Below are 12943 nucleotides of genomic sequence, written 5' to 3' on the forward strand. Positions count from 1 at the left end.
AATACATACTGTGTATTAGACACTTGTTTATACAATGAGAACTGAAACTTATTTTGCCTTGCTGAATCTCAGCTGGAAATATATGCTTAATAAATTACTAGTTAGCACTGATGTTATATTACAAATGTTAGCAAGCAGGAAATTTTTTAAAACAGAAACTAAAAATTAGCCTGGAATACCCTTCATTAATTTACTAATTAATTTACTAATGAAGTATCAAATTGTATTTTATTTCCCTTTATGATGAAAACCATGAGCTACAGAAATATTTCATAATTGAAATCTCTGAGGCTGGCACGGTGGTATAGTATGTTAAGCCTCTGCCTGTGACACCAGCATTCCATATGGGTGCTTGTTTGAGACCTGGCTATTTCCAGGTCTCCAATAAAGCTCCCTGCTAATACAGCCTGGAAAACAGCACAAGAGTGTTTAGGTAGCTGGGTCCCTGTACCCAACTGGAGCTCTGAAAGAAGCTCTCGGTTTCTGGCTTCAGTCTCACATGTATTCAGGCTTGCATAGCTTTAGACACAGACAAAACAGGAGAACACCATTCTCTCATAAAGTTTACCTTAAAAGTGAAAAGGCTTTTAACAAACATTCACAGGACAGTAAGGACAACAAACAAAAATAATAAGGGCTATGAAAAATATAAAGGATAGAACAGGGAAAGGGGTTTCACATAATGTTTTAATTATAATTATGTAGCCAGGGAATGATTCTTTGAAGACAACAATGAAAACAGGAAGATCTCATGAAGCTATTGGAATGACTCAGGTATAAGTGGTAATGGATTACACCAGAATAATAGTAGGCAGCTTGGAGAAAAACAGTCTGTAAATCAACCAAATGGAAAAAAAATCTTTGCACAATATACAACAGATAGTGGAATAATATCCAAGATTTACAGAGAGCATCAGATACTCAAACAACAGCCAAACAAACAACTCCATTAAGAAATGGATGAAGAACATGAGCAGGAATTTGTCAAAAGGAAAAATTCAAATGGCTGGCAGACATATGAAAAAGCGCTCAGGCACCATAGCCATTAGAGAAAAGCAAATACAAACAGTACTGAGGTCCCACCTCACTCCAGTGAGAAAGACCTACACACAGAAATCTACTAATACCACCACTCATAAGAATGAGGGAGAAGGGCACACCTGCTCCATTTTGGTGGGGAGAGTACCTTGTAAAGCCACTATGGAAATCAGTATGGAGAGTGCTTTGGCAAGTGGAAACTGATCTGCCATATGATTGAGGTATCCCACTTCTGAGAATATATCCACATGAATTGAAATCGGAATATGAGAAAGTGACCTGCATACCTATATTTACAGCAGCACAATCCATGATAGCAAAGAAATGGAAACAATCCAGATACCCTTTGAAAGTGGAATTGGTTATACAAAACAAAAACAATGTGGTGCATCTACTTTTTGGATGTAGTTTCCCCCAAAATAAATAATATATTTTCTCTGATGAGAAAAACTCACACAAAATACAAAAAGAATAGAAATATGGGTAAAAAGTATAGACATATATTCCAATAGATGAATTTGAAAATGGAGGATGGCACACCAGTAATGTAAGATATGTTTTGGTTTGCATCTCTACTCCCAACTGAAAGGAGGACTCCAAGTAAGGCTGTCAAGTACACCGTGACAGTCTGATACTAGATTCTATATCATTAGTTATACCTACAACCCCATTATACACTTCAACAACAAATGACGCACTCACGGCTGTTGCTAAAGAGTAATACTATTGTAATAATATAGGAGAAAATGGTATGGGGGAGAATGAGGAGAGAGGAAGGAGAGCGGCACTGGGAATCTCCAAATAAACACATAAAAAGAGGGCAGAGACCATAAAAATGGTCAAAATACATTTATAAAATGAGTAAAAATGTTATTATTTGCCTCCCTGAATTCAATCTTCCATTTTCAAAGTAGAAAGGCTAATGATTAATGATAGCTCATTGATGGTGGAGGCAGGATCAAATCATATCATCTAGAAGCTAGTTGCACCTAAAGAAAGGTTGTAGGTCCCTGAATGGTTGCCAAGAGAAGGCAGATCTCTAGAGAGAGAAAGTTATAGAAGCAGAGTATGTTTCCAGTCTCTCTCTGATTCCTGACCCACTCCATGATAAATGGTCTCTACACTGTTCTCCACCCTCACCAAGCCAGAGGCCACTCAATTTTGAATACTGTACTTCCATCCCATTAGGCAAAAGAAATCTTCCTTAATAAGAAGTTCCTCTCTAGCATTTAAAATGTCATAAAGAGTTTATTAATACAGGATAGAAAAACTGAACTCTAGTATAGCTTGAGGAGTCACCCTGACAAACTAGACAAATGAATATTTAACTAAGACATAGAATACCTGAGCAGGAGCAATTAGCACAAAGGAGAGGTGTCAGCTTTATACATATTAGAGATGGATGCATGCAAAATTAAATGGAACTGAATCCCCTGACCCAGTCAGATAGCATCAATTGTGATCTAATTTAAGGTGATCAGACAGTAAGTATTCACATGAAAATGATTACACAAGCCTTTGTGTAATAGATTAGAATGTCAAATATTACTTTCAATACTTTCTTGAGGAAAGTGTTTAAGATCAAATAATATTTTATAAATGAATCATGAATTGTGAATGTCTAGTAATCACAGAAACAGAATATGAAATATACACTTAGGCTTTGGAGTCTAGTTTTCTTGCCATCCAGTGCAGCTTGTCCTATACTCTTTGTCACTGATGACATTTTGTTTCACTTTCTTTATACATTTATTACTTAAGTTTTTCCTGAAGCTTCTGAATTTTTGCCTTTTTCACTGCAAAGATACTTGTTCAGTCTGGAGATTTAAGCATGTTTCTCAATTAGTAATCCTAGAATAAATGACTAGCTTAGTCCATATTAAATACTGAAAAACATAAAAGTATACATAAAAATCAATGAAGTTTCTTTCAACTTATATGTCAGGTAATCTAAGCATTTAAAAAATGTAAATACTTTACAATGAAAAAATGCTGGAATCACTGAAATTTCATTATTTAGCCTATAATATTATCTAATTAAGTAACAATAAAAGAGCTAAAAGTTGTTAAGTGTTACCATTAAGAAACTTACCTTTTTCTTTTACAAACATACTCTTTCTTTAAGTCATGGAGTTCTCTCTCGGCAAACCGAGCTGCCCACTGAAAAATAACAAAAGATGGAGAAACATGCAGACAAATGTTAGATGAAAATGAGCATGAACATCCTACAGCATACAAATATCGCTGTCAATGTATGCATCCCCTGAAACGAAATGCAGATAAAACATTTTGAGTTGAAGGATCTTTTGGAAAAGGAAATATTTCAGGTAAGCAGATGACATGGGCCTAAAACTGGAGATGACTTGTGCACTTGCCAATGAATGCTGCTCTCTGATGTGAGATGGAGGACTGTTCGATCAGTCAAGTAATATGCTAAGGGCAATGTGGGAGGATGCAAGCTTCAGGCAATGGCAACAGAGACTCAGAATCATTACACATGGCAGCTTTGTATATTAGCCTCAAGGCGATCATCTCTACAGAAAATTCACTATGATTCTGTGAAACCATAAAGGTCTAAAACAGTTTTGCAGCATAAGGTTAAATGCTATTTTAAAAAGTAGATGAAATTATCAATGCATGTTGTACTTCCAGTAAGTTCATGGTGCCACATAAATCATATCCCATTTTATTCAGTACGAGGTAAAGATAAAATCAAATGTTACAGAGAACAAAGCTTGCACAACCAAGTGAATATCAACAGCATGCAATAATCACAACCATTTATGTGGAAAGGTTAACCTCATTCTGAGAGATCTCCAGATCATTTGCACAATCATTTTGTGAGACTTTGGACTGGGAAAACCATATGATTCACTAGGCTTATCACATAAGTATAGTTAAAGTCATTTAATTTATAATTTATTACAAATAAAAAGAAGTTAATCTGCATTTTTAAAAAATAAAAGTAATTACTCTGGTACTTATTAAAAAGTGAACTGCATGGTAGAAACAGCTTGCAGAAATAAACCACATAAATATTTACAAAATGAATCACTTATTTTTAAACCTTGCCATCATATAAAAATACATGTGTAAATATTATTCCTACATGTAATGATATAACAAGTTTTTACTAAGAAATCATGCCAAAGATAATTACTAAAATAAACTACTGAACTATTGATATGTAGAACCAAAATTATTTGAAATTACAAGGGAAAGAATGAAAAATGAACAGATTGAACATGACTTTTTAAAATAAATTATGAAATATTTGTTTAAAAAATACCTGTAACACATTAAGAAATAAGGCTACACAGTTGGGCTCCTTGCCATGGTCCATGCCTACAATGATGGACATATGGCTGTTTATGTATTACGTGTTACAGTAATAATATAGGGGAACTCAGTAGGGGAAGGGGACTTGGGAAAGGGGTAAGGGAAATCTCAGGGCCTATGGAATTGTAGCATAAAATGATATAAAAACGGTTTTAGAAAGGCAAAAATACACCTGTAACACATTAAGAAATAAGGCTACAAAGATAGGATATAATGTACTCCACTTTTTGTGAAATGTTCATATGAGCTTTTAGTAATCCTCATGGCACCACAGGACTAGAGACAACATGCATATTAGAGAACTTGGTTCAAGTCACAGCTACTCTAAGTTTCATTCAGAGCTTCCTGCCAATGTGTTCTAGAGGCAAGGAGTGATGGCTCATTGCAACCACAATAGGAGATTGCATGGGGAGTTCCTAGATCCTGGATACAATCAGATATAGACACATTTTGTGGCCATTTTGGACAGTTAACCAGCCAAGCCGATGCAAGAATGCTCAATGTCTTTCTCTGCATCCCCCTCTATCATTCAAATAAGTAAACAAATCTTAGAAATATTTTCAGAATGTGTGTAAATGCATGCTTTGTACATCATCTGAATTTGGGTTGCCATATTTATTTTTGTGAGGAGGCAGATCGATGGAATAAACTCCTTATACTCTGCTTCACTTCCCAAATCCAACATGAGCTGGAACTGGGCCAGGGCAAAGATGGAAGTAAGGAAATTGAAGGAACAGTTCAACAGAAATACCCTGTATGTGATGCAGGCATTCTAACTGGCATCCAAAATGCTAGGTCAAATAACTGCCCTGATCTGAACTTTCAGTAAGTATATGCTATTTGTAGTGGATGTGACAAATACTGCTTCATTGAAATCTAGATGGCACACTTTCTGTATCTTTTAACTTAAAGTCAAACTTACTAAATAATAAATTCAATGCAAAGTGACAGAAAATGCACAAGACTTAGGCTCTGAAAGATCAGGATTGCAATCTCTACTTTTCACTTCCTAGTCATGTGACCTTGGGCTGTTGTCTCATCTATAAAATCTGTAATAATAAAATCTACTTCACAGTTATTAAGTGGACTTAATGGACGTTATTTCACACTATTTTCAAGTACAGTGCCTAGAACATTAAAAGGCGCAAAAGTAGCCTCCCCCACCTCTCTGTGTCAGGGACTCCCCGAAAGACACCTCATAACCTCATGCAGTTCCTCTGCAGCACAGACCAGTGTTCACAATCATCCACTTCTTAATATGTAGTGAGTACCTCAACAAATATTTAAAGACCTCTGAATTTTAGAACTAGAAGGGGCTTAGTTAACTTAGCGCTTTATCCACCCCATTGTTTACAAACGATTAAAATGATTCAGAGAACTTTGTTTCTTCATAAATAACAAGGGGTAATCCAATGCCCCCAAAATGTGAATCTGTGACCATGATCTTTGTATATGCACATCACATCCTTCTGACCCTTGCGGACAGTATAGGTTCCTTTCGAAATAGCAACGTGCTAAAACTAGACTGTATGGATTGGTCAATGTGTTAATTCTCACAAGAAGGGTAATTCCACTTTTGGTGCAATTAGAATAAAGTGATTCTTTTACACAGTAATTTATTTTCTTCAATTTAGTTGCTCAGCATTATCTTCTAGAAATAAAATCATAACTTGATTTATAAAAGGTAAAAAGTTGTATGGGAATTTGATACTTACCCAATTGTCATTTGCATTTTTCTTCAAATAAATAATCTGAAAAACAGAATATTTTAAATGTATACTTTTCTTGTATAAAAACATACCTATCATTTGCTTAGGAAATAACTCAAGTCAAAACTATTCCAAATATCACTAACATCAGTAACAACAATATTGTGCAAATTTTCATGTACACATCACGTATTATAGGCATATGTGAAGACAATTAAAATATAATTAGTACACTTCCACTTTAGGTTCTTTGGTCAATAATTTTCATTTGTGAAATCTAATGTACTTTTACAATAAAGCAGGAGACATGATACCTAAGAATTCTTGTGTCAAGCTCTTTGAAATTCTGAAACTGTTGAAATGTCTTAGCCACATGTGACATTCTAAACAAAAGTGTACAACTGATGGAGCAATTCATTTTCTCTTTTGATTCAACACTCAGGTGCTTGCACACAGGTACACAATACCTAAACATGATTATAATGAATGACACATGCATGCATGTGTGTGCACACACATACCTGTACTTGGTAATAAAGAATGGTGCATGCGTGCACATGTGCACACACACATACACATACTCCTGTACCTGATAGTAAAGAGTGGTACATGCATGCATGTATGCACACACATATGTATACCTGGTAATAATGAATGCTACACAGAAACACACACACACCTGCAGCTGGTAATAAAGAATGATACACACATGCACGTGTGCACACACACACTGTACCTGTTTATAATGAATGGTACACACATGCATGTACACACACACAGAGACACACACCTGTACCTGGTAATAATGAATGGTACACACATGAACACACACACACCTGTACCTGGTAATAATGAATGGTACACACATGTGCATGCACACACACATACCTGAAATTGAAAATAATCAATTGTTCTTTCCAATTCTTGTTCAAGGTCTTTGACTCTCCATCTATGAAAAAAAATTATTTTTACATTAATGTATAAGCACAATACCTTGGGCACTCATAAAACATTATTTACATCAAGAGTTTTCTATTCCTAGCAAAAAACTCCCAAAACTATATATATTGAAAAATAAACATGAGGAATTATCACGTTCTCCAAAAAAACATGATCTGATGTTAATATTCTAGTATTTAGGCACTCCTGAAACAAAGGTCATCCCAAGATTTGGACTGTGTGTATATCTGCTTTAAGTCTGATCAAGGGAGGCTTATTTGGACATCTGAAATCTTCATGTGATCATAGAAAATTAATGTCCTCTATTTGACAAATGTTATTCATTACCTTTGCAAGATTAAAATGATGGGGACAGCACTGTGACGAGGTGGTCAAAGGCTGCTATGCTACTGAATCACCCACATCTCGCATGGGCACTCATTTGAGTTTCACCTGCCCCACATTATCAAGCTACCTGCTAACGTGCCTGGGAGCGTAGAGAAAGATGGTTTACGTGTTTGGGCCCATGTAGGAGATCCTCAGGAAGCTTCTGGCTCCTTGTTTCGGACTGTCCCACCCACAGCTGTGGTCATTGAGAATGAGCCAGCAGGTAAAAGACTCATTCATTCATCCTTTCTCTAATTGTTCCTTGCTCCATGTTTCTCCTCATTTGTGTTCACTGCCTTTCAAATACATGAATCAATTAAAAAAGACTATCAAGCTAAATCTTTCAGATAAAATCCAACTTTGCTTTTTGTGTCATGCACAACTATTCACATAGAGCTGAATCTTGCCTTTTGTCTATAGCTTTTACATTATTTCCTTGGGTCAACTGAAGAAAGATCCAAGGTTAAAGCTAGACTTAAAATCTTGTAAACAAAGCGGACTCCGTGGCATAATGGGATAAGTCTCCCTCTGAGGCACCATAATCTCATAATCTCATATAGGCCACTCATTCAGATTACAGGAGCTCTATTTCTGGTCATGTGGCCAAGCCAATCTAACTTTTGTCTGTCTTTCTGTACCTCTAACTTTCAAATAAAATAAATAAATGAAAAGAGACTTTTAAACAGCCTAGTGTGATGGCTAAATCTTCACCTTGCAAATCATAGGGATCCTATATGGGCAGCAGTTCCTATCTCAGCTGCTCCACTTCCCACCCAGCTCTCTACCTGTGGCCTGGAAAAGAAGGGTAGCTCAAAGCCTTGGGACCCTACAACCATGTGGAAGACTCAGAAAGCTCCTGGTTTTGGATCAGCTCAGCTCCGGCTATTGCAGCTACTTGAGTGAACCAGCTGATGAAAGATCTTTACTCTTTGTATCTCCTCTCTGTAAATCTGCCTTTCCAAGAAAATTGAATAAATTTTAAAAAATTTCATATACCTATCCAAATAATGTTAACTGATTGTGCATTTTCTCTGATTTTTCTGGTACTGAGCTTTTAGCTACTCTCCAACTCACAAAAGAAAAAGCATTTAATACCGGTAACTGTTGACTGCTGCCGTTTCACAGTTAAGATTATCAGCCACTTTGAAAATATGATCTTCTTTCTTTAGTTGGCAATTTTCTTCTACCAGCAATTTCCTTAAGCAAAATATTACACATTTCCCTTAATATGCATCATAAAACAATTTTATTGAATTTTATTGCTTAACTATATCAAAATTGGTGATTCCCAAAAGTATTTCCATACTTATCATTACAAACACGGCATAAAACTGCTATATAAACATAGTATTTAACATTATAAACTCAAATTTTAATGCAAACCATCTAAAATACTACTGCTATCACAACAGATGCCAAGGTTTTGTGTAGGAATTTCACATAGAAATTAATTTAAAAGGTGCAAAAATGAAATTATGAGAACACGTAACATTTATCCAGACTTCCCATATAAAGCAACATTATATTTGTTACACAGGAGTAAGTCACAATAAACCATGTTTAAGTCATTTTAGATTGGTGGTTAATGATGTGGGAATCCCTCATGCAGCTCCTCAGCCAGGCACAGTCCTGGCTGCTGCAGGTATGTGAAGTATCAACCAGCAGATGCAAGGTCCCTCTCCCTCGCTCTAATGCTGATTTTCAAATAAGATTTAACCAGCAAGATACCATTCAAAATAACAGAGAAAAGTATGAAATATCTGGGAATAAATCTAACCAAAAATGTAAGAGACCTATTTGAAGAAAACTACAAACTACTGAAAAAAGAAATTGAACAAGACCTCAAAAGATAGAGTAACATCCCATGCTCCTGGATAGGTAAAATCAATATCATTAAAATGTCTATACTGCCAAAAGCAATATATACATTCAACGCAATCCCAATCAAAATGCCCAAAACATTCTTCACAGATCTGGAAACAATGATCCAAAGGTTCATCTGGAAACACAAAAAACCACAAATAGCCAGAACCATCCTGAAGACCAGGAAATTAGCAGGGGGAATCACAGTCCCGGACCTCTGGACATACTATAGGGCAGTGGTTATCAAAACAGCCTGGTACTGGCACAAAGATAGAGAGGAAGATCAATGGAGCAGAATAGAAACAACAGAAGGGAACCCAAACAGGTACAGCCAAATAATCTTTGACAAAAAGACAAATGACAACCCAGGCAAATGGGAAGTTCTGCTCAATAAATGCTGTTGGGACAACTGGTTAATAGCCTGCAGAAACAAAAAGATAGATCCACATCTCTTACCATACACTAAGATCAGATCTAAATGGATAACAGATCTAAACCTACATCCAGAAACCTTCAAACTTTTGGAAGAAAATGTTGGAAACACACTGCAACACTTAGGGGTAGGCCCTCACTTCCTAAAAAAGACTCCAAATGCAGTAGAAATCGAGACCAAAATAAACAATTGGGACCTCATCAAACTAAGAAGCTTCTGTACAGCTAGAGAAACAATCAACAAAGTAAAAAGGCAACCCACAGAATGGGAGAAAATCTTCGCACATGACGTAGGTGATAGAGGGCTAATCTCCAGAATATAAAAAGAGCTACAAAACAACCAAAATGTCAAAACAAACAAGCCACTCAAGAAATGGGCACGGGAAATGGGCAAACACTTCACAAAGGAACAAACCCAAATGGCAAATAAACATATGAAAAAATGCTCAAGTTCCTTGGCAATAAGGGAAATCCAAATTAAAACATCAATGAGGTACCACCTAATGCCAGTAAGACTGGCCCACATGAATAAAAGCACCAACAACACTTGTTGGCGAGGTTGCGGGGAAAAGGGATCCCTACTCCACTGCTGGTGGGGCTGCAGGCTGGTACAGCCTCTATGGAAATCAGTATGGAGAATATTCAAACAACTCAAATTCAACATACCGTATGATCCAGCAATAGCACTCCTAGGAATATATCCAGAACACTTGTTTTATGAGAAACCAACATGCACTCCTATGTTCATAGCAGCACAATCAGTAATTGCAAAAACATGGAAGCAACCAAAATGCCCATCAACAGAGGATTGGATAAGAAAGCTATGGTTCATCTACTCCATGGAATACTACTCGGCTATTAAAAAAAAACAAAATACAGTTCTTTGTGGCCAAATGGGCCAAACTGGAAACCATAATGCTAAGGGAAATGAGCCAATCCCAAAAGGTTAAATACCACGTTTGCCTTAATTTAAGATGATATGATGTTATGTATAACATGTTATGTTATGAATGTTATATGTTGTGTATAAACCAAAATTGAAATGTCAATGAGGTGGTCACAGAAGGTGGCTAGGAACTCGCATTTGCTTTTAACATATTGGTTACTCATTACTATGTCAATTAATTCCATAATGATGTAAATTTTTGCTGATGGTATGTTGGAGCTTTTAATTGACTGGGATGATACTCTGCTGGCTCTACCTTCAGACCAGAGAGGGTATACCTAAGAAGTCGTTGAACTTGACTAGACAATAAGATGCTGGACTCTATGTTTAGTATATGCTTGCAATGGGGGAATCTCAACTGAACTTGAGCTGTGGTTATGCAACAAGGTGGAGGAATCCACCATGGTGGGAGGGTTTGGGGAGGGGTGGGGAGAACCCAAGTACCTATGAAACTGTGTCACATAATACAATGTAATTAATGAATTAAAAATAATAATTTTTAAAAATCAACTAAAAAAAAAAGAAAATGAATCATTTTATATCAGTTTTAAATCCTGAGTTGGCTTCTGGGTCTGATCAGAAAGTAACAAAATGATACTGTACCCAAAGTTAATTATGTTTGTAGTATCATCAGTAATATTTTTATTAGTGTGCATACTTCTTGCAATGATAAGTGGCTTTTGAAGCCCTGAGATTGTACCAAAATCTATCCTTAGGCCTTACATGTAATGATCTTGCTTAAAGACTGAAACAGCACTACAAAAATACAACAATCCATTAAACAATATATATATATTATGTTGTTTAATTCATATATATATATGAATGCAAGAATCTAAGTCAGGTCTTGTATCATGATAAATGCAGATAATTTTTTTTCTTTATATACATTTTATTTTTTATTTTGTTTACACAGTTGATTAGGGTGGGAAGTGTCCTGGGTTAGGGGAAAGTAGATGAGACCATCGTTTCAAATTTCTTCTACTTTCTGTGTCTTGGAAAACAGGGAATGGGAGGGGAGCAACACCCAGACTCTCAACTGCTTCAGTACCTGCGGATAGGGAATGGCCCTCCAATGCCATCCTAGGGTCCCCAGTGTGGCACAGGCTCCAAGGATTCTGCTCCCTATTTATTCAGGAAATGCCAATAAAAACCACATTACCATTCCAACAAATACCAGTGAGAATGGTCTATATTTGTCAATCTATTCACAACAGGTGCTGGCATGGATGTGGGAAGAATGGTACCCTGTTTCACCGTTGGTGGCAATGCAACCTAGTGCCACCACTTTGTCAGTCAGTATGGAGAGTATTAGGACAACTGAAAGTGAATCTACCATATTGTCCAGCTAGTCCAATACTGAAAAAAAAATCCAAATAATGTGAAATCTGCATATGAAAAAGTGACCTGCAACCCTATATTTATAGCAGCATGATCCATACAAGTGAAGGCATGGAAATAATCCAGATGCCTTTCAAAAGATGGATAAAGAAACTGTGGCAGATCTACTACATGGAATAATACTCAGACTCTGAAATGAATCAAATTCTACCATTTGCTGCAAAATGGTCCCAGCTAGAGACCATTATTCTCAGTGAAATAAGTCAATCCCCAAAGGACAAACATCACATATTCTCTCTGATATGTCAACCTTCACGCAAAATACCAGATCAATATTTAGGCTAACATATACATACATATATTTATCATTGCAGATACTTTCCAATATGCACCTCTTCTCCCTAATAAAAGAACTCACAATGAAACTGTTAAATATACTTTAACAATAGCATATGAGATTTTCTAGCATTGTGTATACCTACAAAGCCAAGATAAACTTAAATAGAAGAATCATAGACTTGTGATTGTTGCTATAGGATACTATTGTTATAATACAGAAGTTCAGAATGAGGTATGAAGCGGGAATCTCTGTGCCTATAGAAGAGTGAAAATACACTAAATTGGACATAGGTATCATGTCACCAGGTAATTTAAACTTTAGGGACAACCCACATATATACTGTCTGACCCAAACAACAGTGTGCAATGCATGGCTGTGATTTGATCCACAGGCAGGGCTCACAGGTAGTGATTCTTTGATACTACACTATCCATCTGGATTGAATTTTAGTGACTTAACTATGAAAGAAATCCTGTGGGAGATTCATAAATGTATTACATCCCACACACTATATCAAATACTGGTTACAAAGAGATACTATATATGAGGCATCATGCGAGTATAAAAACATGAAATCATTTCATTAGGAAACAACTTATGAATATGGAT

The 12943-nt window shown here is 36.2% G+C and overlaps 1 protein-coding gene across 1 annotated transcript in view; it reads right to left on the reverse strand.

Annotated features, from left to right (window-relative positions):
- The window catches only part of LOC131480852 (cTAGE family member 6-like), a 52851-nt gene that overhangs the window by 30030 nt on the left and 9878 nt on the right, over positions 1-12943 (reverse strand). Inside the window, exons 4-5 of the mRNA XM_058667328.1 lie at positions 6975-7035; positions 6093-6128 (exon numbers count right to left, since the gene is read on the reverse strand). Of these exons, the coding sequence (XP_058523311.1) occupies positions 6093-6128; positions 6975-7035 (97 nt within the window). The remainder of the gene's footprint in view (positions 1-6092; positions 6129-6974; positions 7036-12943) is intronic.

This window comes from Ochotona princeps, chromosome 7, assembly GCF_030435755.1.
Source record: "Ochotona princeps isolate mOchPri1 chromosome 7, mOchPri1.hap1, whole genome shotgun sequence".
In the NCBI taxonomy this organism is placed as follows: domain Eukaryota; kingdom Metazoa; phylum Chordata; class Mammalia; order Lagomorpha; family Ochotonidae; genus Ochotona; species Ochotona princeps.